General features: G+C 45.3%; 1 protein-coding gene across 1 annotated transcript in view; it reads right to left on the reverse strand.

Moving 5' to 3' along the window:
* Positions 1-7,303: 7,303 nt before the first annotated feature.
* The window catches only part of ACSBG2 (acyl-CoA synthetase bubblegum family member 2), a 31,739-nt gene continuing 14,073 nt past the window's right edge, over positions 7,304-24,969 (reverse strand). Inside the window, exons 7-13 of the mRNA XM_068981002.1 lie at positions 19,373-19,549; positions 16,544-16,725; positions 16,178-16,411; positions 10,855-11,072; positions 8,448-8,587; positions 8,112-8,358; positions 7,304-7,377 (exon numbers count right to left, since the gene is read on the reverse strand). Of these exons, the coding sequence (XP_068837103.1) occupies positions 7,304-7,377; positions 8,112-8,358; positions 8,448-8,587; positions 10,855-11,072; positions 16,178-16,411; positions 16,544-16,725; positions 19,373-19,549 (1,272 nt within the window). The remainder of the gene's footprint in view (positions 7,378-8,111; positions 8,359-8,447; positions 8,588-10,854; positions 11,073-16,177; positions 16,412-16,543; positions 16,726-19,372; positions 19,550-24,969) is intronic.

Raw genomic sequence — 24,969 nt, forward strand, 5'->3', positions numbered from 1 at the left:
CTTACTTCACTCTGTATAATAGACTCTAGGTTCATCCACCTCATTAGAACTAACTCAAATGTGTTCCTTTTTATGGCTGGGTAATATTCCATTGTGTATATGTACCACTTCTTTATCCATTCATCTGTCGATGGACATTTGGTTGCTTCCATGTTCTAGCTATTGTAAATGGTGCTGCAGTGAACGATAGGATGCGTGTGTCTTTCAATTTCCTTAGGATATATGCCTTGGAGTTGGATTGCTGGATCATGTGGTGGTTTTATTCCTAGTTTTTTCAGGAATCTCCATACTGTCTTCCATAGTGGCTGTATCAATTTACATTCCCACTAACAGGGTAGGAGTGTTCCCTTTTCTCCACACCCTCTCAAGCATTTATTGTTTGTAGACTTTTTGATGATGGCCATTCTGACCAGTGTGAGGTTATACCTCATTGAGTTTTGATTTGCACTTCTCTAATAATGAGAGATGTTGAGTGTCTTTTCATGTGTTTGTTAGCCATCTGTATGTCTTCTTTGGAGAAATGTCTGTTTAGGTCTTTTCCCCCACTTTTTGATTGGGTTGTTTGTTTTTCTGGTATTGAGTTGCATGAGCTGCTTGTATATTTTGGAAAGTAATCCTTTGTCGGTTGTTTCATTTGCTGTTATTTTCTCCCATTCTGAGGGTTGTCTTTTCACCTTGCTTATAGTTTCCTTTGCTGTGCAAAAGCTTTTAAGTTTCATCAGGTCTCACTTGTTACTTTTGTTTTTATTTCCATAACTCTAGGAGGTGGGTCATAGAGTGTCCTGCTTTGATTTATGTCATCGAATGTTCTGCCTTTGTTTTCCTCTAAAGAGTTTTATAGTTTCTGGTCTTAAATTTAGGTCTTTAATCCATTTTGAGTTTATCTTTGTGTATAATTTCATTCTTTTACATGTAGCTGTCCAGTTTTCCCAGCACCATTTATTGAAGAGGCTGTCTTTGCCCTATTGTATATTCTTGCCTCCTTTGTCAAAAATAAGGTACCTGGGGCGTGGGTTTATTTCTGGGCTTTCTATCTTGTTCCATTCGTCTATATTTCTATTTTTGTGCCAGAACCATACTGTCTTGATGACTGTAGCTTTGCAGTATAACCTGAAGTCAGGAAGGTTGATTCCTCTAGCTCCATTCTTTCTCAAGACTGCTTTGGTTATTCAGGGTCTTTTGTGTTTCCATACGAATTGTGAAATTTTTTGTTCTAGTTCTGTGAAAAATGCCATTGGTAATTTGATAGGGATCACACTGAATTTGTAGATTGAGTTTGGTAGTATAGTCATTTTCACAATATTGATTCTTCCTACCCAGGAACATGGACTATCTCTCCATCTTTTTATGTCATCTTTGATTTCTTTCATCAGTGTCTTATAATTTTCTGTGTACAGTTCTTTTGTCTCCTTAGGTAAGCTTATTCCTAGATGTTTTATTCCTTTTGTTGCAATGGTGAATGGGATTGATTTCACTGTTAGTATATAGAAATGCAAGTGATTTCTGTGTGTTGACTTTGTATCCTGCAACTTTGCTAAATTCACTGATTAGCTCTAATAATTTTCTGGTACTATCTTTAGGGTTTTCTATGTATAGTATCATCTCCTCTGCAAACAGTGAGACCTTTACTTCTTTTCCAATCTGGATTCCTTTTATTTCTTTTTCTTCTCTGATTGATGTAGCTAGGATTTCCAAAACTATGTTGAATAATAGTGGTGAAAGTGGACACGGTTGTCTTGTTCCTGATCTTAGGGAGAATGCTTTCAGTTTTTCACCATTGAGAATAATTTTTGCTGTGGGCTTATTATGTATGGCCTTTACTATGTTAAGGTAGGTTCCTTCTATGCCCAGTTTTTGAAGAATTTTAGTCATAAATGGGTGCTGAATTTTGTCGAAGGCTTTTTCTGCATCTATTGAAATGATCGTGTGGTTTTTATCTTTCAGTTTGTTAATATGATGTATCACATTGATTGATTTGCATGTATTGAAGAATCCTTGCATCCCTGGAATAAACCCAATTTGATCATGGTGTGTGAGCTTTTTGATGTGTTGCTGAATTGTTTGCTAAAATTTTGTTGAGGATTTCTGTACCTATGTTCATCAGTGATATTGGCCTATAATTTTCTTTTTTGTGTGTGTTGTCTTTGTCTGGTTTTGGTATCAGGGTGATGGTGGCCTTGTAGAATGAGTTGGGAAGTGTTCCTTCTTCTGCAATTATTTGAAAAAGTTTTAGAAGGATAGACATTAGCTTTTCTCTAAATGTTTGATACAGTTCTCCCATGAAGCCATCTGGTCATGGGCTTTTGTTTTTTGGGAGATTTTTGATCACAGTTTCAATTTCAGTGCTGTAATTGGGTTGTTCGTAATTTATATTTCTTCCTGGTCAGTCTTGGAAGATTGAACTTTTCTAAGAATCTGTCCAGTTCTTCCAGGTTACCCATTTGATTGCCATAGAGTTGTTACCATAATAGTCTCTTATGATCCTGTGTATTTCTGCATTGTCTGTCGTAACCTCTCCTTTCTCATTTCTGATTTTGTTGATTTGATTCTTCTCTCTTTTTTTCTTGATGAGTCTGGCTAAAGGTTTGTCCATTTTGTTTATCTTCTCAAAGAACCAGCTTTTAGTTTTATTCTTTACTATTGTTTCTTTCATTTCTTTTTCATTTGTTTTTGCTCTGATCTTTATTCTTTCTTTCCTTCTAATTTTGGGCTCTGTTTGTTCTTCTTTTTCCAGTTGTTTTAGGTGTAAAGCTGGGTCATCTGTTCAATGTTTTTCTTGTTTCTTGAGGTAGGATTGAATTGCTATAAGCTTCCCTCTTAGAACGCTTTTGCTACATCCCATAGGTTTCGAGTTGTCATGTTTTCATTGTCATTTGTTTCTAGAAATTTTTTTATTTTTTCAGTAACCTGTTGGTTATTTAGAAACATATTGTTTAATCTCCATGTGTTTGTGTTTTTTACAGTTTTTATTTCTTATAGTTGATATCTAATCTCATAGTGTTGTGGTCAGAGAAGACGCTTGATATGATTTCAATTTTCTTAAATTTCCTGAGGTTTGATTTGTGACTCAAGATGTGTTCTATCCTGGAGAATGTTCCATGTGCACTTGAGAAGAAGGTGTATTCTTCTGTATTTGGATGGAATCTCCTGAAGATATCAATGAGATCCAACTCCTCTAATGTATCATTTAAGACTTGTGTTTCCTTATTAATTTTCTGTTTTGATGATCAGTCCATTGGTGTGAGTGGGGTGTTAAAGTCTCCTACTATTATTGTGTTACTGTCAGTTTCTCCTTTTGTGTCTGTTGGTGTTTATCTTATGTATTGAGGTGATCCTATGTTGGGTGCATAGATATTTACAATTGCTATGTCTTCCGGTTGGATTGATCCCTTGATGATTATGTAGTGTCTTTTCTTATATCTTGTATCTTCTTTATTTTAAGGTCTATTTTGTCTGATATGAGGACTGTTACTCAAGCTTTCTTTTGCTTCCCATTTGCATGGAATGTATTTTTCTATCCTCTCACTTTCAGTCTATATGTGTCTTCAGGTCTGAAGTGGGTTTCTTGTACACAGCATATATATGGGTCTTGTTTTTGAATCCATTCAGCTAGTCTGTGCCTTTTGGTTGGAGCATTAAATCCATTTACATTTAGAGTAATTATTGATATATATGTTCCTATGCCATTTTCTTAATTGTTTGGGGTTGATTTTGTAGATCTTTTTTTTCTCTTGTATTTCTTGACTATATAAGTCCCTTTAACATTTGTTGTAAAACTGGTTTGATGGTACTGAATTCTCCTGACTTTTGCTTGTCTGAAAAGCTTTTGATTTCTCCATCAATTTTGAATGAGATCCTTTCCGGGTACAATAATCTTGGTTGTAGATTTTTCCCTTTCAGTACTTTAAATATATCCTGCCATCCCTTCTGGCTTGCAGAGTTTCTGCTGAAAGATCAGCTGTTAAGTGTATGGGCTTTCTCTTGTATGTTACTTGTTGCTTTTCCCTTGAGGCTTTTAATATTCTTTCTTTTAGTCTTTGTTAGTTTGATTGGTATGTGTCTTGGTATGGTTCTCCTTGGGTTTATCCTATATGGGACTCTTTGTGCCTCTTGGATTTTATTTCCTTTTCCACGTTGGGGAAATTTTCAACTATAATCCCTTCAAATATTTTCTCATATCCTTTCTTTTTCTCTTCTTCTGGGACCCCTATAATTCGATTGTTGCTGCGTTTGATATTGTTCCAGAGGTTTCAGAGACTACCCTTAGTTATTTTCATTCTTTTTACTTTATTCTGCTCTTCAGAAGCTATTTCCACCATTTTATCTTCCAGCTCACCGATTCATTCTTCTGCTTCAGATAGTCTGCTATTCCTTCCAGAGTATTTTTAATTTCAGTAATTGTGCTGTTTGTCTCTGTATGTTTATTCGTTAATTCTTCTAGGTCTTTGTTAATTGATTCTTGCATTTTCTCCATTCTGTTTTCAAGGTTTTTGATCATCTTTACTATCATTATTCTGAATTCTTTTTCAGGTAGTTTGCCTATTTCCTCTTCATTTATTTGGACATTTGTGTTTCTAGTTTGTTCCTTCATTTGTGTAGTATTTCTCTGTCTTTTCTTTTTTTTTTTTAAACTTACTGTGTTTGAGGTGTCCTTTCCCCAGGCTTCAAGGTTAAATTCTCTCTTCCTTTTGGTTTCTGCCCTCCCAAGGTGGTCCAGTGGTTTGTGTAAGCTTAGTATAGGGTGAGATTTGTGCTGAGTTTTTGTTTGTTTGTTTTCCCTCTGATGGGCAAGGCTGACTGAGGTGGTAATCCTGTCTGCTGATGATGGGGTTTGTATTTTTGTTTTGTTTGTTGTTTAGATGAGGCGTCCTGCACAGGATGCTACTAGCGGTTGAGTGATGCCAGGTCTTGTGTTCAAGTGGTTTCCTTTGTGTGAGTTCTCACTATTTGATAATCCCTAGGGTTTGTTCTCTGGTAGTCTAGGGTCTTGGAGTCACTGCTCCCACTCCAAAGGCTCAGAGCTTGATCTTTGGTCAGGAATGAAGATTCCACAAGTAGTTTGTTATGGCATTAAGTGAGATTAAAACAAATACCCAAAAACGAGAAACCAAAGATGAAGCCCAGACAAATGGCAGTTACAAAACCAGGCAAATAATAATTAAAATAGTGGAATATATGCATATACCTATATACCCATTAGCAAAATCAAAACAGCCCAACAAAAATAAAGTACAATAGATTGATTCAGCAAACAAAGAAACCAAAAATTACATTTACCAGTTAAGAACAAAACTAACTAAAGCACAGACTGGAAGACAAAACTAAAGCAAGGTGCCAAGTGGGGGATGAAGCAATGAAAACAAAGCTAACAGATATGTCGAGAGGAAAGAAAGAATAGATATGCAGGGTTAAATAGAAGTAGATGAAGATTTGTATATATTAAAGACTAACTGCAAGGGGGAAAGAACAGTAGGAAAAGCAAACAAAGGAATAAATAATAATAGATTTTTTTAATAAAAAATTAAAATTAAAGAAAAAAGAAAAGAAGAAAGAAAACTCCACAGAACTGCAAAAGCCCAACATAGAGGCAGAGGTTTATAACAACAATAAAAAGTGACTGAAAAAAAAAAGCTTAATTAGATTTCATAGTGCCAATAAAGTCAACATCTGCAACGGGCTGGGGGTAGGAAAAAAACAAAACAAAACAAAACAAAACAAATTCCAAAAGACTCTACAGAACAAGTCAAAACATAAGAATAGTAACTGTTTTTCTTGAGTCACTGCTGTCAGAGTCCGCTCCCTCGCTGGGAGTCACAGTTACCTCACCTGTCTAGGCTGCCCTCCAGTAGTATGCTGATTTCTAGACCTGCACTGAAGCGACTTAGCACGCACACACAAACCAAGGAGAAGGGCTTCAGAAGGAACCAACCGAGCCAACCAGCCTTGACTGGGGAGACTTCCAGCATTCAGGACCCTGAGGAAAGAGTCTTGTTTAAGCCCTGGGCCTGCAGAACTGTCTTCTGTGGCAGTCCTGGGAAACCAGCACAGGGCATCCGAGCAGAAGGGTTTGACCACGAGAGAATTATAGGTAGGTCTTGGGACAACGGAAGATGTGTCCACCTCTCTGCCCACACCGTGCGTTGTGCTGGGTTTCTAAAACCCTACCTGTGACTCCTGGCATCGTGGAGGCTCCTTGTGAGAAAGACTTTGGGGAAAGGGAGGGTGCAGGGAGTAGTAGGAAAAGCTCAAATCTCTGTCCCTCACTTCCCTGGTGATCCACTGGTTACGAATCCACCTTGCAATGCCAGGGACACAGGTTCAACCCCTTGTCCCCGAAGATCCCACATGCCGCCAAGCAAGTAACCCCGTCCCCCTGCCCTGCTGAGCCTGCACTCTAGAGCCCATGCTCTGCAACAAGAGAAGCCCGAGCACTGCGACTAGGAAAACCCTCGGCGCCAGCAAAGACCCAGCACAGCCCAAAAATTGGGCCTGCGTGCACTGCTGGGATGGGCTGTGGCACCAGCAAAGACCCAGCGCAGCCCAAAACTTAGGCCTGTGTGCACTGCTGGGATGGGCCGTGGCGCCAGCAAAGACCCAGCGCAGCCCCAAAATTGGGCCTGCGTGCACTTCTGGGATGCGCCGTGGCACCAGCAAAGACCCAGTGCAGCCCAAAAATTAGGCCTGCGTGCACTGCTGGGATGGGCCGTGGCACCAGCAAAGACCTAGCGCAGCCCCAAAAATTAGGCCTGCGTGCACTGCTGGGATGGGCCGTGGCACCAGCAAAGACCCAGCGCAGCCCAAAAAATTGGGCCTGCATGCCACTGCTGGGATGGGCCGTGGCACCAGCAAAGATCCAGCGCAGCCCCAAAATTAGGCCTGCGTGCCTCTGCTGGGATGGGCCGTCACACCTCATTCCTTGGGCTTCCGGCCAGTAGAACTCCCCCCACCTGCCTCCCACAGCAGTTTCTGACAAAAGGGCTTCTACAGAGAAGCCACCAGGAAACATTTGGGCATTTCACATTTGGGCTCTGGTTTGGGATGCAAAGACTGCCTGGCTCCCTCTACTAGACGAGTGGAAAAGGCAGGAAGAACAGCTACCAGAGGTGACAGCCAGGCAGGAAGGAGTAGGCGCACCCCACTGGGACCTAGGTGGAGGGTGAGTGGAGGGCAGACACCATCCAGGGCCCACGGCCACTGAGCATGTGTGCACGTGTGGAGACCACCTGTGTTGGACTCGTCTGTGGCCCAGCCCGCCAAGCCGGTCTCACCATCAGGGCAGCCAGGCCCTGCCCCGCCAACGCCGTCACTGGTAGATGCTGTAGATTTGCCTTCTGTATTTCTGGAGGATGAAATGGCGTTTAATCTTTGTCGTCGGACCTGCCCAGAAAGCAAAAACCGGTTCAGATGTGGGGGTGAAATAAGAGTCCGTGTACCCTGGGCGTGACCAGGCGGCAGGATCTCGTGGCTGGGGCTGGGCTGGTGGCTGGCCACGCCCGTATCTTCCTGGGGCACTGCCTTTGCCATCTTAAGGGATGGCGAAGGAGACTGTCTGCTTCACACACACACAGCTCCCTTTCTGGGAATAAAATCTCAACTCCTTACTACAGCTGAACGTGACCTCTCTCCACCCTGACTTCACAGGCCTCCCAGTTGTTCCCACGACTCTCCAGGCACCGTCCTGCCTGAGGGCCATGGTACCTGCTGCCCCCTCAGCCAGGAATATCATTCCCCTTCAATTGTTTGCCCCAAAGGCTCCTTTTCATCCTCTGAGTCTTACCCTAAGGACCACTTCCTGAGAGCAGGCTTCCCAGTTCCTTCTGGCCAAAGCAGCTTGCTGTCTCACCCTGACCCATCACCCGTCTAGCCCACTGTCACACCTGCTACACTGCCCAGTCTTCTCGCCTCCCTGACACATCAGAGTCTGCAGCTGCTGGGGCTGGAATCGGGGGAAGGTGGACACCATCTCCCTCCGGGTAGCCACCCCTCGGTCGGCAGCTGGTCCCACAGACCCTCTGACTCCCAGAATAAGACGTGTCTCCTCAGCACCCACAGGGCCCTGGACACCATCAGGGGACCAGCCTCCAAGTGTCGAAGCTCTCCAGGCCACTCACCTAGCTCTCCGCCACTGATGGAAAAGTCCTTCTCCAAGATGACCCACTTCTGAATCTTCTGTGCGTTGGAGATGGCTTTTTGGTTGACAGCACTGATGCCTTTCTGGATGGCCGCATAGACCATGGGATCTCGCAGGTCCAGGATCTCAGACACCGTGGTCGCCTGGCTGCCCACCTCCCGGCAGAACTTGATCGCCTCCCAGTTCAGCATGTCCAGTGGCTCTCCGGTTATTTTGTCAACCTCGCACTGCCCCCGCGACACCCCTGTCACAACCCCTAGCATCCAGCCCCAGGGACCAAGATGCAGCTTCCCACCTGCTGGAAAACCCACGTTACCTTCAGTGTCAGGAGGATGCTCAGGAACTTGGCCTTGTCGCCCACCAACATGGCATTACTAATGATGGGGATCGTCTCCTTAACCAGATTCTCGATGGGAACGGGGGCCACATTCTCACCACCGGCTGTGATGATGATTTCTGAAACGAGGCATGACTGGGGGTGGGTCCAACCAGGACAGCCCAGGGGCCCCGCGCCTTTGCAGATCAGAGGGGCCCAGGTGTCAGCAGCAACCACCACTCCCCCGAAAAACCCCAGAAGCAGAGGAGCACCCCTGCCCTTGGCCAGGTTGCTCTCCATGTCCTCCTCCAAGTGCCAGACCCAGAGTCACTCTGCCCCTCCTCCCCCATCTTCTTCAGATTCCCATCGAGCATCCACATCCTGAGTATTCCACTTGGACAGCATCTTGTCCACTCCTGGCCTGTTCCTTGGTCCCCTGTGCCCTGATCCAGGCCCTCTGGTATGCCCTTGCCTGGAGAATAGTCAAGAGCTTCTGACCATGCCCTGACTCTCTGTCTCCTGCTGTTCCCATTGTCTGGCAACTTTCAAAGATCCCAAGTCCAGGCTCCTCCTGGGGGTGTGTGGTGCCTCCCTAGTTTTGGCAGGCTCTTAAAGGATTGTGTCACTGTCTTCCCCTGCCTAAAATCCTTCAGGAGCTCCTCCTCCTGCCCGAGACACAGTCTTCACTTGTTCCTCCATCCTGGGACACTTGCTGCTTCCTGTCCCACCCACACAGACTCTCTCCATTCCATCCTGATCTTGCAGTCACCTCCGCTGAGGTCCCTGTAGCACTAGGAATGATCCGTTTGGGCCCATGATGGACATCTGTGATACTGTCTGCCCAGTGACTCCTCCGTCCTTCGAGTTTCTTTAGAGAACTACCCTCCATCTCTGTGTGGTCTGGGGAGGGGGTGGGCTGCTGGGGTGAGCCTGTGACCACATCGGACCAGTCAGTGTATTCCATCCTCTACAGTGATTCATTCTGAGATGGGATACTGACCCAGGAAGATCCAGTGAGAATCAGACATAAAACTTGCTGACGCTGTTGGGAGTAGTACACTCTTCCTCAGCCTTTGGGTGTTAACGATGAGCCTAGACTGTTGGCAGCCATCTTATCATCAAGTTGGAAAAGCCTCCTCAAGAATGGCATCAGGGAGCTCCCTAGTGGTCCAGTGGTTAAGAATCTAGCTTCCAATACAGGGGATGTGAGTTCAATCCCTGGTCAGGGACTTAAGACCCCACATGCCATGCGGCAACCAAGCCCTTGAGCCACAACTACTGAGCCCGCATGACAAAGAGCCCGCATGCCTCAAGTAAGACCAGATGCAGACAAAGAAATAAATGAATAAATAAACAAGAATGGTGTAAATACAGAGGGGACCTTGGTCACAGGATAAAGAGACCTGAATCCAGCCATGCCCGAAGCATGCACTTTTGGACTTTACAGTTTGAGCCAGCAGCTTTACTTTTCCACTCAAACCTGTTTAAGAAGGGTTTTCTGTTGCTTATCACAGAAATAATGGTAACATAGCCCTCTTACTGAACAGTTACAGCCTATGTCAGGCTCCATGCCAAATGCTCTACATCAGAGGTTGTGGGCTAAATTCCACAGTGCTCCTTCTGCCTGTTTTTGTAAGGCCACGAGCTAAAAAGTTTTTACATTTTTAAAAGGTTGGAAGGAACTCCAGAGAAGAACAATATTAGTGACACATGAAAACCCTATGATGTCTGTATTAGTGCCTGGCCACGACCACAGGTCTGGACATCAACTGCGGCTACTTTTGTCCCACAGCAGTCGAGTGGAGCAGCTATGTCAGAGACCCTGTATCCTGCAAATCCAAAATATCTATACATGGGCCCTTTAGGGCTTCCCTGGTGGCTCAGTGGTATAGCATCTTCCTGCCAATGCAGGAGAAGCAGGAGACATAGGTTCTGTCCCTGGCTCGGGAAGATCCCCTGGAGAAGGAAATGGCAACCCACTCTAGTATTCTTGCCTAAAGAACCCCATGGACAGAGGAGCTTGTCGGGCTGCTGTCCATGGGGTCACAAAAGAGACACGAGTTAGTGACTAAAACAGTGACCAACTTTATGGGAAAAGTTGACTGATCCCTGTTCTGTATCATTTCATTTAATCATGATAACTCTGTAGTTACTGTTATCTGTAAATGACAGGGGAGGGAACAGAGGTTTGAGGCCCAGTATAGGCGGCTTTTCTGGCTCCATCTTGCTGAGGGCCAGATGCTGGGCACAGGGATAGCACTAGGCTGGACAGTGCATGGGCTGGGGTGTTCCTGTACATCTGTGTGAGCACCCATCCCCATGAAAGGTGGAAAGGTGGAAAGGCAGAGCCTTCAGTGTTCAAGGCTGGCCTGCTCGCTGGAGGCCCCTGGGAACCCAGCCCCAGTACCTTTGATGCGGCCGGTGATAAAGAGGAAGCCCTGGTTGTCCATGCGGCCCAGGTCCCCAGAGTGGAGCCAGCCCTCCTCGTCAATGGCCTCCCTGGTCGCATCCTCCTGCTCCAGGTAGCCCATGAAGACATGCCGGCCCCAGAGGCAGACTTCCCCCACGCCATCCTTGCTTGGCTGGTACAGCATGTTCTTACACCCTGTCACAACTTTGCCAGAACTGCCAGGGGACAGGAGGGAGGAAGACTGAGGCTCAGGGGCTGAGGTCACCCGGTTCCTGACCACCAGCTCAGCTGGCCTGGGCCGGAGCTGCCGCTGCATCCTCCCCAGGACCCAGTGGGTGCTTGTGACTGTTGGCTGAGTGGAGAGAGGGCTGGTCCCACCAAGGGAGTCAAATTCCCAAAAACCTGGTGAACCGGGCTTCCCTGGTGGCTCAGTGGTAAAGAATCTGCCTGTGATGTAGGAGACAGCGAGTTTGATCCCTGGGTCAGGAAGATCCCTGGAGAAGGAAATGGCAACCCACTCCAGTATTTCTGCCTGGGAAATCCCATGGACAGAGGAGCCTGATGGGCTACAGTCCATGGGGTCACAAAGAGTCAGACACAACTGAGTGACACTTTCACTGGTGAACTGGGAAGCCCAGTGGAGTTGTAGGTTGGTTTTATCTTCACGTACATGGCAGAAAGACTTCCCAGCTTAAAAACAACGGGATTCCCCAGTGGCCATGTGGTTGGGACTCCATGTTTTCCCTGCTGAGGGTCTGGGTTCCATCCCTGATCGGGGAACTAAGATCCTGCAAGTCACATGGAGTGGCAAAAAAAAAAAAAAGAAAACCAACCAACCCCAGCAACAAAACCCTCTCTAGAAAACAGGAATGTTGCCCTGAATGCAGTGACCAGCACAGCTGATTTTAGGTAAAATGACCAGCCAAAGTCTCTTTATAGTTACTTCCACAGGACAGAGCGCTAGTGAAATCTGGGTTTTCATTAAATTCCTTTCGCTAGTGATACCACTTGGGAGGGTGGTCTTAGGATGCAGAGAAGGAAGTATTTTCTTTCTGCCTGGCTGAGATCTCTTCTATTGGCAGTTAGAAGGGTCGGTGGTTTTAGAGTGAAGTGTAGAAACTCCCTTAGTCAGCAAGTGGAAAAAGAAGGAAGGCCTCAGATGCTTAAAATGTATATGAATGCATAAATGTGGACTCTGGAAAAAGGGTACAGGTGAACAGACATAGAGAACAAATGTATTGACCCCACCGGGGGAAAGGCAGCGTGGGATAAATTGGGAGATTGGGATTGACGTGTATACACTACAGTGTGTAAGACAGATAACTAAAGAGAATCTCCTGTAGAGCACAGGGAACGCTACTCAGTGTTGTGGTGACCTTTGGGAAGGAAAGCCAAAAAGAGCAGACACACACACACACACACACACACACACACACACACACACACGACCAAGAACTTCCCGATGTACAAGCTGGGTTTAGAAATGGCAGAGGAACCAAAGATCAAATTGCTACCATCTGTTGGATCATAGAAAAAGCAACAGAATGCCAGAAAAATATCTACTTCTGCTTCGTTGACTACACAAAAGCCTTTGACTGTGTGGATCACAACAAACTGGAACATAGTTAAAGAGATGGGAATGCCAGACCACCTTACCTGTGTCCTGAGAAAACTGTATGTGGGTCAAGAAGCAACAGGACATGGAACGATCGACTGGTTCAAAATTGGGAAAGAAGTATGACAAGGCTGTATATTGTTACTCTGCTTATTTAACATATATGCAGAGTACATCATGCAAAATGCCAGGCTGGAGGAATCACAAGCTGGAATCAAGACTGCCAAGAGAAATGTCAACAACCTCCCATATGCAGAGGATACCACTCTTATGACAGAAAGTAAAGAGGAACTAAGGAGCCTCTTGATGAGGGTGAATGTTGGCCTAAAACTCAACATTCAGAAAACCAAGATCATGACATCTGGTCCCATCACTTCATGGCAAATAGGAAATAGAAGGAAATAGAAGTGGAAATAGTGACAGATTTTACATTCTTGGGCTCCAAAATCACTGCAGCCATGAAATTAAAAGATGCTTGCTCCTTGGGCGGAAAGCTGTGACAAACCTAGACATTGCATTAAAGAGCAGAGACATCACTCTGACAACAAAGATTCATATAGTCAAAGCTATGGTTTTCCCATATGAATGTCGACATTCTATGAATCAGCGAACTAAGATGGACTGGAATGGGTGAATTTAACTCAGATGACCATTATATCTACTATTGTGGGCAGGAATCCCTCAGAAGAAATGGAGTAGCCATCATAGTCAACAAAAGAGTCCGAAATACAGTACTTGGATGCAATCTCAAAAAAGAATGATCTCTGTTCGTTTCCAAGGCAAACCGTTCAATATCACTGTAATCCAAGGCTATGCCCCAACCACTAACGCTGAAGAAGCTGAAGTTAAACGGTTCTATGAAGACCTACAAGACCTTTTAGAACTAACACCCCAAAAAGATGTCCTTTTCATTATAGGGGACTGGAATGCAAAAGTAGGAAGTCAAGAAACACCTGGAGTAACAGGCAAATTAGGCCTTGGAATACAGAATGAAGCAGGGCAATGGCTAATAGAGTTTTGCCAAGAGAACGCACTGGTCATAGCAAACACCTTCTTCCAACAACACAAGAGAAGACTCTACACATGGACATCACCAGATGGTCAACATCGAAATTAGACTGATTATATTCTTTGCAGCCAAAGATGGAGAAGCTCTATACAGTCAGCAAAAACAAGACTGGAAGCTGACTGTGGCTCAGATCATGAACTCCTTATTAACAAATTCAGACTTAAATTGAAGAAAGTGGGGAAAACCACTAGACCATTCAGGTATGACCTAAATCAAATCCCTTATGATTATACAGTGGAGGTGATGGAATTCCAGTTGAGCTATTTCAAATCCTAAAAGATGATGCTGTGAAATTGCTGCACTCAATATGTCAGCAAATTTGGAAAACTCAGCAGTGGCCACAGGACTGGAAAAGGTCAGTTTTCATTCCAATCCCAAAGAAAGGCAATGCCAAAGAGTGCTCAAACTACCGCACGATTGCACTCATCTCACACGCTACTAAAGTAATGCTCAAAATTCTCCAAGCCAGGCTTCAGCAATATGTGAACCATGAACTTCCAGATGTTCAAGCTGGTTTTAAGAAAAGGCAGAGGAACCAGAGATCAAATTGCCAACATCTGCTGGATCATCGAAAAAGCAAGAGAGTTCCAGAAAAACATCTATTTCTGCCTTATTGACTATGCCAAAGCCTTTGACTGTGTGGATCACAATAAACTGTGGAAAATTCTGAAAGAGTTGGGAATACCAGACCACCTGACTTGCCTCTTGAGAAACCTGTATGCAGGTCAGGAAACAACAGTTAGAACTGGACATGGAACAACAGACTGGTTCCAAATAGGAAAAGGAGTACGTCAAGGCTGTATATTGTCACCCTGCTTATTTAACTTCTATGCAGAGTACATCATGAGAAACACTGGGCTGGAAGAAGCCCGAGCTGGAATCAAGATTGCCGGGAGAAATATCAATAACCTCAGACATGCAGATGACACCACCCTTATGGCAGAAAGTGAAGAGGAATGAAAGAGCCTCTTGATGAAAGTGAAAGAGGAGAGTGAAAAAGTTGGCTTAAAGCTCAACATTCAGAAAATGAAGATCATGGCATCTGGTCCCATCACTTCATGGGAAATAGATGGGGAAACAGTGGAAACAGTGGCTGACTTTATTTTGGGGGGCTCCAAAATCACTGCAGATAGTGATTGCAGCCATGAAATTAAAAGATACTCCTTGGAAGGAAAGTTATGACCAACCTAGACAGCATATTCAAAAGCAGAGACATTACTTTGCCAACAAAGGTCCATCTAGTCAAGGCTATGGTTTTTCCAGTGGTCATGTATGGATGCGAAAGTTGGACTATAAAGAAAGCTGAGCACCAAAGTATTGATGCTTTTGAACTGTGGTGTTGGAGAAGACTCTTGAGAGTCCCTTGGACTGCAAGGAGGTCCAACTAGTCCATCCTAAAGGAAACACCCAGTCCTGGGTGTTCTTTGGAAGGACTGATGTTGAAGCTGAAACTCCAATATTTTGGCCACCTGATGCAAAGAGCTGACCCATTGGAAAAGACTCTGATGCTGGGAAAGGTGGAGGGCAGGAATGGAAGGGGACGACAGAGGATGAGATGATTGGATAGTATCACCGACTCAATGGACATGAGTTTGAGCAAACTCTGGGAGATGGTAAAGGACAGGGGAAGCCTGCCGTGCTGCAGTCCATGGGGTCACAAAGACTTGGACACGACATAGTGACTGAACAGCAGATGACTGATTCACTTTGCTATACAGCAGCAAATAACTTTGTAAGCAACTATACTCCAGTATAAGTTTTAAAAAAAAGTACAAAGAGGATTCTTATGACTTCCCAATTAAAAACTTTCCTAGAAGTGTGGAAAAACTCAGAAGCTGTACAAGTTTGATGTGTTCATCCAAGTAAAGCTGAAAAAAAATTCTACACAGGAAAAAAAAACCACCTGTTTAAGGAAGGGCTACTCTTTGGTTTGGGGGAAAAAAACAAAGCTTAAGTGGGCATTTGGGGTTACAGAAAACAGACCCAGGTGCAGTTGTGTGCTGGAAGGGGTGGATATTGATGTACAGAGTAAAGTAAGAAGGAAGAGATGGTTTTGCCAGATTCGGAAGATCAGACTTCGATATCACTAAGTTCAAAGCCAAATGCAACCTGGCCAAACACGAGAGGAGACTCGAACTTGCAGTATGGTGCATTTGGTGGGGGCCAGGGGGCCAGGGAAGGACGACCAGGAGGTCCTGAGAAGGAACATGGCTCCCAGGCTCCGAGTGGAACTCGCCTTTGGTGTTCTTACTGCATCAGTGTCACTGGGCTCCATCCTGCAGCCCAAGGTGAGCTAAGCTTGGGAGAAAGCCAGAGGGGCCTGGGGACATGTTTGAAACAAAGCCTCTTGGAGATGAAGGGTCCCTAGGCCTCAGGAGGTCAACCTGGGGTGGGACATCTGGAGGCAGAGCTCACAAGTGACAGATAGGGAGGGTACATACATAGAATGTTTGGGAGACCTCCCTCTTTGTCCGCAGGCTCTCGGACAAATTGGGCTTCCCACAGTCATGAAGATTTGGAGCCTGGAGGCTGGAGACACCAAGTCAGGATTCACCATATCCCAGAAACCCTTCCACCTCCATCCCCTTTGACCCAGCATTGCCAGAGGACCAGGTGTCTGCCTAGGAGACCAGTACCTTAGAAACTTGTAGTTTGCCAGGGTGGATATGGAGTGGGGTCCTGAGCTTTCACTCATACCATACACGTCGCCTATTGGTATGTCCAGGCTTAAAAAGAACTCAGAAGTCTCCTGGTTGAGGGGTGCGGCCCCACTGATAAAAATGCGGCAGTGATCCAGGCCAAGGGAATTCTTGATTTTGGTGAACACGAGTGCCTTTGCCATGCGGTAGCTCATGGGAGGGTCATGTTCCCTGTGAACATGGATGCCAAGGAAGGTTCTGTAGCCACAGAGCCACACAGGGGTGGATGGGACCCAGTTGGAGAAGGCTGAGCCCCCTCACCCACCGCCCTCCATGCCTGGCCCCAGTGGTCCCACCACTTACCCTAGCATCCTTTTCAAGTTGACCTTTAAGCCAATATTCCTTGCCCACAAAAACACCTTTTTCCTCAAGCTTGAAGACTTGCCAACAGCCTCCTTTATCTTCTCGTGCATCTTTTCCCAAATTCGGGGTACCCCCAGGAAGGCAGTAGGCTTTACCTCTTGCAAGGTGTTGACCAAGGTGCCCTGCTGGACACAGAGCTCAGTCAGCAACACCTGCACCCCAGGTGTCCATCTCTCCTCAGCCACTGAGGGCAGCCCAGGAGAACCTTCTCTTAGCTTTCTGGACCAAGGTGAGCTCCTGACCCACGGGAGCCAGCCCATTGACTAGCCAGTGGCCAATCAGTTTAACCCGTTCTCCCTGGGGACATAGTGGAGCGTACAGACTGGTAGAATATTTTTGGAAGGCAGTGCGACAGTGCTGTTAACATTTTAAATACAGCTTGGCAACTTCACTTCTGTGGGTGATAGAACTCAGCTGGACAAAAGTCTCCAATACATGGAGAAACACATGTGAGATGCTCTTAGTGCATCATTTTGTAATAAAATGAAAACAGGCTACATAGCCAGTGTGGGGGGAGTGGCTAAAGAAACTGTTGCCCAAGCATGAAGTGGAGTGTCATGAAAGAGTCTCCCTCAAATTGCTCCACAGGTTCAATGTCATCACTATAAAAAATAGGCAAGATATTTCATACCAACTGACAAACTGCATGGAAATGCAGAGGACCTAGAATAACCAGAGCAACGCTGAAAAACAAAACCAGAGGACTTACTATTACTTGATTTTGAAACTGACTATAATGTAGGGTGATCAACTGTCCCGATGTGTCCAGAACTGGAGGTGTTCCTGGAATGTGGGGTAATTTTTATTTATGAAACTGGGAGAGTCCTGGTAGACAGGAACAAGGTGATCTCACTACCAAAAAGCTGGAGAAATAAAGTCCGTGAGGTTTTGGTGTAAGGACAGACATAAAGATCAATGAAACAACTGAAAATCTAAAGATGAATCTTTACATTTATGATCAACTGATACTCAATAAAAGTGCCAAAGACAGACAAACAAGCAGCGAGCTTGGCTAACTTAGAGCATTCTTGCCAGACACAAAAATTACCTCAAAATGGACCACAGACCTAAAAGTAAGAGCTGTTAACAGATCTAAAAGCCCTCCAGAAGAGCACATGGAAGAAAATCTCTGTGACTTTAGATACAGTATGTGGAAGTCACTTAGTCGTGTCTGACTCTTTGTGACCCCATGGACTGTAGCCCATCAGGCTCCTCTGTCCATGGAGTTCTCCAGGCAAGAATACTGGAGTGGGTTACCATTTCCTCCTCCAGCCCTTAGGGTAGGCAATGATTTTCTTAAAAATTACACCAGAAGCATGAAAGGAAAAAAAAAAATAAATTGGAGAGTTAACACTCATTAGAGGTGAACATTTTCTGTTTTTCAAAAGACACTAGTAAGAAAATGAGAAGACAAGCCACAGAACTGGGAGCAAGCATTTGCAAAACCTATCTTTGATAAACAATTTGTGTGAAGAACACAACATTCAACAATAAGATGTACAACCCCATTTTTACACAGGCAAAACTGTGAACAAGAGATTTTTCTGAAGAAGATACACAGGTGGCCAATACGCACAAGAAAAGTTGCTCACCATCATTAATCATTTGAGAGATGCAAATTAATAGGAGAGAGACCACTTCACGTCCACTGCTGCTGCTGCTGCTGCTAAGTCGCTTCAGTCGTGTCCGACTCTGTGCAACCCCATAGACGGCAGCCCACCAGGCTCCCCTGTCCCTGGGATTCTCCAGGCAAGAACACTGGAGTGGGTTGCCATTTTTTCCTCCAATGCATGAAAGTGAAAAGTGAAAGGATGGCAATAACAATAAAAACAAAAATAGTAACAACAAGTGTTGGTGAGGATATGGAGGAACTGGACCTCTCGTACGCTTCTGGTGGGAATGTAAAATGGCACAGCCTCCTTGAAAACATTCCTGCAGTTGCATAAGTGTTAAGACAGGAATTCCCTGGCAGTCCTGTGGTTAAGACTCCGTGCTCCCACTGCAGGGGGCACGAGTTCGATCCCTGGTCAGGGAACTAAGATCCTGTGTGCTGAAGCCAAAAACAAGTTAAAACGGCTTCGTTCCTAGTGCTAAGTTGCTTCAGTCATGTCTGACTCTTTGCGACCAAATGGACCATGGCCCACCAGGCTCCTCTGTTCATGGGATTCTCCAGGCAAGAATGCTGGAGTGGGTTACCATTTCCTTCTCCAGGTGATCTTCCTGAATCCAAGGATCAAAGCCCCGTGTACTGTGCCTCCTGCATTGCAGGCAGATTGTTTACCGCTGAGGCGCTGGAGAAACCCACTAATATTTCTGTAGATATGCATATTCCCAGTAAGTGGGGTAAACATGAAGACTCAAATAGCTTCACATCAGTTCAGGTCAGATTCTACTGCCAAAAATGTTTGGTTTGTGGAGGGTTTTGGAGCTGGGAATACTGAATTAAAACCAAAACGCTACACACACACACAAATTCTGCCTTCAGTACCACTCACATTTTAGTCTTAGGTAGTTCAGTATACAGCCTGAAAAACCGTGCACACCATGATTTGGATAAAGATAAAAACAAAAACTAGGTGGTTAGCCAGTTCACATGCTGCTAAAGGGGAGCATTAGCTGAGGACAGAGAAGGAACCCCTCTGCTTACCAGATCTGGGCCTTGATGAAGCCATCCACCCTTCCAAGCTGCCCTTAACCTTGACCCCACACCCCCAGATCTGGGCCCTGTTGGAGCCGTCCACCCATCTGGGCTGCCCTCAGCCTTGATACCTTGAGAGCGTCTGGTTCAGCAAAGTAGATGAAAGCCCCGACCTTAATGGGCACCCAGACATCCATCATCTGAGCTGCGATGTGGCTGAGAGGAAGGTAGCTGACCACCACCTCCTGCTTTTCGGAGGCATAAGCCAGGTTGCATTCCCTTGCCACCGACCCCGCTGTCCACGTGATCTAGAACACAAGCTGAACTTAGGATCCAATGAGGTCAGACATACTTCCTCCCCCTCACCTGAGGGCTGTTTAAACGCAGTTCTTTACCAAATGCAAGGCACCTCCTAAACGCTAGGCACTGCTCCTGTTCTTTACAAACATCGAGTCATTTAGTCCTCATCTTAACACTGGGGTTGAGAACTGTGATTCTCCACCATCATTGAGATGGGAAACCAGAGGCACAGTTCACTAACTTGCCTGAGGCTGGGACGAACTGTAAACTACAGTGGGCAGCTTTGGGGGATTACCAGACGCCCCAGGATCCAAAAGGAGACCCTAGAGTCAGGATGTCTACCGGGAAAGTCAGGAAATCTGAAGGACTCAGTGTCTTAACTCCAGGGACTTCCCTGGTGGTCCAGTGGTTAAGAATCCACTTTCTAATGTGGAAGATCAGGTTCAATCCCTGGTCAGGGAACTAGGAGCCCACATGTCACAGGGCAGCTAAGCCCGTGCACCACAACTGCTGAGCCTGCTTGCCATAATGAAAGATCCCACATGACTAAGACCCAACACAGCCACACACACAAAAGAAATCCTGACTCCACCATTTACTAGCTGAGTGACCCTGGGGTATTTGCTTAAAATCCCTTGCAACCTCTATTTGCTCATCTGTAAAATGGGCACAGAATTTCCTTGTGCCAACATAAAATTAAGAAACCAACACTGTCCAAAACACAAAAAGACCACTCTTAATCCCATGGAATAAACACCCCAACAATTAGTATATTAATGTTTTTCTTAAAAAGTTTTAAAATTTTTATTGGCGTGTAGTTGCTTTATAACTCTATGAATGTTTTTCTTTGTCCAGTGCATACTTTGATGTAAAGTTTTAGCATATCTATAATTTAGCAATCTACACTTCTTATGGTATCATACACTGGTCGTTAATCTGGCCACATGGGCCTCTGCACTGTTATTCCAACAGGTCAGGCGAGGTCCTGCCTCAGGGCCTTTGCACTGGCCATTCCCACTGCCTGGGATCTGTGTCCTTCAACTGTCTCCACAATTATTAATAACTCTTTGGATGCTGAATTGCTAGTTAAATGTCACCTCTTAGAGAAGCTGTCTCACCCCCAAACCGAAGCTTCCAGCATCTGTCTAATCCTCTGAGTACTACTTGCCACAATCGCAGTGGTTTTATTTATTTGTTCCCTGTCTGTCTTCCCAGGGGCCACGATTGGGTTTGTTCTTTCCAGAGCCATTTTCCAAGCACATAGTAGGTGCCCAGTGAATTTTTGTTGAGAAGGGACATTTAAGAGAAGAGAAGGGACATTTAAGAGCAAGGAAACATGCAAAACCCTTGGCCCATGGTGAGCCCTCAAGATTCATTCCTTGTCTTTCTCTGGGTCTCAGGATGGAGGGATTTTCCTTCTGCCCCCATAAGCACTGTCACTCCAGAGGCCCAAGGAATCCAGCACCCGTTTGTTGAGAAAAGGGGCTAGGTGCGTGCAGACTGTGATTTACAGTCGTTCAAACACCCGTGGGTTCAGAACCTGGCTCAAGCTCATTCTTTGCGCTCTAACCTTGCTCAAGTCATGTCCCCTGTCTGAGCCTGTTTCCCCACCTGTGAAAGGGGTTAATGACACATCTTAACCTCGTGGGGTTTCTGTGAGGGGTTATATCTGTTTATCTCAGCATGGCCTAGTATTCTATAAAATGGGGGAAACTTTGAATTGTGGACATACGTTGAGCACCTTTGACTTCTTGCTATAAAAATGATGACGATTATGATGATTTTAACTCATTATTGACTGCGGGATTCTTGCAGAAACTAACGCCTGAGGCTGGAGTTTTCATTTTGGCTGGCCAAAAATCAATTCTGTGATTTCACTAACACTGTTTTGCAGGTCATTACATTCAGCGGTTTACACCTGACAGACTTGTAAAGTCCTCTCTAGCATCGTGAGTTTCACTTTCCACATTGGAATCAATCATTAAGGCTCTTGGTCTTCTTGTTGGTCTACATGCATATCATCTGAATCAGAACTATGTTCTGAAGAACTGTCATCTTCTGAGACACTTGTATGTACGTTGCTCAGACAATCAGAGAAAGTATTCCCATAAAATTCACTGAAAAATTCATCTTTGTGTGAAATTTCACCGTGTGTTATCTTTGAAGATTTTACGGTAATAAATTAGCACTTATCACATACACAAAGTTGGAACAAAAATCTAACAGAGAAAAATGTGAATGATAATGACAACCGTTAAGTTGTCTAATGAAACTTTGATCAACTTTAAGTTCTAACAACTTCACACTTGATGTTGATTGTATCAGTGTCTAAAAATGTACTGATACATCTCCAGTCAATAATGGGCAACAAAAGATGTATTAAAATCTCTCCAGCCAGTAATGCATTAAAAGTCACAATAAGGGACACTGATGAGGCTGTGTGCCAGGTATCACTCTGAGCATTTATATCTGTGTGTAGGTTAAGTGAAGAGTTAGCCACTCAGTCATGTCTGACTCTTTGCGACCCCATGGGCTGTAGCCCTCCAGGCTTCTCTGTCCATGGAATTGTCCAGGCAAGAATACTGGAGTGGGTAGCTAGTCCCTTCTCCAGGGGATTCTCCCAACCCAGGGATTGAACCCAGGTCTCCTGTATTGCAGGCAGATTCTTTACTGTCTGAGCCACCGGGGAAGCCCACATGTAAGTTAAAGACAGCGGCAAATTCTCTGCCACCCCCTCCATTCAGAGCTAGAGTCTGTTTCCCTTCCCCTCACAGGGCTGGTCCAGTGGCTGGTTTTGACCTGCAGAGCAGGGCACCATGTGAGCTTCTGGCCCTGAGCCGTAATAGATGTCAGCCAGTGCCTTTACATACAGTGTGCTTGCCCTTGGAGCCAGCACCACATTGAGAAATTCAACAGCCTCACTACCTCCATGCCACAGAGAAACCCAAGCCCCAGGAGACATGAGTGAAGCCCCTCTCGGACCTGTTAACCCAGCCTGGGCACCGGCTGAGTGACCCCAGCTGACACTCTGTGGGGCAGAAAAGACACTGCTGGGCCCTGGTCCAAATCTGAGACCCAGAAATAACGCACTGTTGGTGTTTCAAGTCGCTCAGTTCTGGAATGGTTTGTTACACAGCAGTAGCTAACTGACTCAGTATGGGACATTATTTAACCTTCACAGCAACTCTAAGAGCTATCAACTGTTCTTGTCTCCATTTCACAGGTGGGCAAACTGAAGCCCAGAGAAGTTAAGGGAGTTTTCTCAGGTCACACAACTAGCAAATGGGGGAGCCAGGATGAAGATCTAGGCAGACTTGCTCCAAGAGCTCGGCGTTCATCAGCTGTCTTCAAGGAGATGATCTCAGCAGACATGAAGCCACTAGGAGTATCAATGCTGGCCAGGGTGGGCTTCCTCAGACCCTCTTCATTCATTTCAGTCCACAAAAAAGGATTGAAGCCTCCTGTATACCAACCACTGGAGACGCAGCAGAGAACCCAACAGACTGCTGCTGCCCTCAAGGAGCTGATGTTCACGATAAACACATGACTGTATATAATATGTCAGTGCACGGAAAACAGTAGCCAGAGGGGATCAGGGACTGATGGGGTGGTTTATTTTCAGTTGCTGTTTTGAACATGAAAGTCAGGAAGGACTTCTCAGAGGCGGTAACATTTGAGCAGGGACCCCCCAAGGAGGTGAAAGAGGAAGCCAAGTTGGTCTCTAGGAAAAAGAATTCCATGCAGAGGGAACAGCCAGAGCAAAAGCCAGTGTGTACTGCCAACTCTTAAGCTGGGTTGGTGCAAAAAGCTCATAAAGTAGAAACGCTGGGACATCCCTGCTAGTCCAGGGGCTAAGACCCTGTGCTTACAGTGTAGAGGGCCCAGGTTCAATCCCTGGTCAGGGAACAAGATCTAACATGCTGCAACTAAGACCTGGTGCAGCCAAAAATTTAAGTAAGAAATGCTTCATTGTAGAACTAGCAGTCTTTCTGACTCACAAAGGGGAGTGTACGTGTTGGGTGTACGTCCTGCCAGACACTTTTCTACTTATAAAGCTTACAGGCTTGTACATCGGTCGCTTCATTTCTCAATTTTTAACAAAAACCGCCTGTGCTCTGTGTACTGTTCTTCAGCTGGCTTCAGCGTATTTATAGTGATCGCATCTTTAAGGATCTTTACACCTTAGCCACATAGATCAACAGTGTAGGTGAAAATGTGAACTGTGACTCCAGCCTGCCCGAGTTCAGATCCTGGCTCTGCCATGCTGCTTGTTGTGTGACCTGGACCCAGCATTTTAACCTCTCTGGGCTTCAGTTTTCTCAAATGTAGAAACAGCATCCACCTGATAGAACAGATAGAATCATAGAATCACCAGGAGGATTTACAAAGTGTAAAACTCTCGGGATGGACCCTGGCATATCACGGGCGTGCAACAGAAGTGAACCATCACTGTTGTTCTTGTTCTTTAGGAAAAAACAAACAACAGCTTTATCAAGGTGTAATTGACATGCAGGGAACCACCTGCATTTGGGGTGTACAAGTTGGTGCATAGTGACCTATATATGCAGCTGTGCAGCCATCACCATTGAAATGGTGAATGTTCCCTGTTCCCATCACCCTTTGTCATGCCTCCCTTTTGCCATCCCAGGCAGCCACCATCTGCTTTTGGTTCCTGTAGACAAGTTTGCATTTCTAGGGTTTTCATCACACAGGCTTATTTTCCTGACCAGAGTTTGAACTTGGGCTCTTGGGAGTGGCACACTGATCCTAACCACTGGACCTCCTAGGAATTCCATTTCTAGGGTTTTATATAAACAGGATCTTTTATTTAGTTACAGTTTTAAATTACAGTTAGGTCATTGTATTCACTTCCTAATTTATTTTTTAATTAATGTACGGCTGCACTGGGTCTTTGTGCTACACACGGGCTTTCTCTAATTGCAGCGAGCAGGGACTACTCTTCATTGTGGTGCGTGGATGTCTCATTGCGGTGGCTTCTCTCTCTCTTTTTTTTTTTTTTTTGCGGTGGCTTCTCTTGTTGGCTTCTCTCGTGGGCTCGACAGCATGTCGGCTCAGTAGTTGCTGCACTCAGGCTTAGGTGCCCTTCTGCATGTGGTATCTTCCCAGACCAGATACTGAATCTGTGTCCCCTGCATTGGCAGGTGGACTCTTACCCGCTGGACTGCCAGGGAAGTCCCTTTCTAGGGTTTTATATAAATAGGATCTTTTAGCGTGGATTCCCCTATTCTTTCCTACCAGTGACCTAAATTACCATCAGCTTTGGACTCCACTCAGACATGCATGCATTTTCCCCAAGCACAGAGCCTTCCTCAAGTAACTAAAACATCAGCTCCTGCTTTATCCCCTGAAACTCAGTGTTTACACTGCCCTTTCACATACTTATTTTATCACGCATGGTTCTGAGCTC

The sequence above is a fragment of the Capricornis sumatraensis genome, chromosome 9 (assembly GCF_032405125.1).
Source record: "Capricornis sumatraensis isolate serow.1 chromosome 9, serow.2, whole genome shotgun sequence".
In the NCBI taxonomy this organism is placed as follows: Eukaryota; Metazoa; Chordata; class Mammalia; order Artiodactyla; family Bovidae; genus Capricornis; species Capricornis sumatraensis.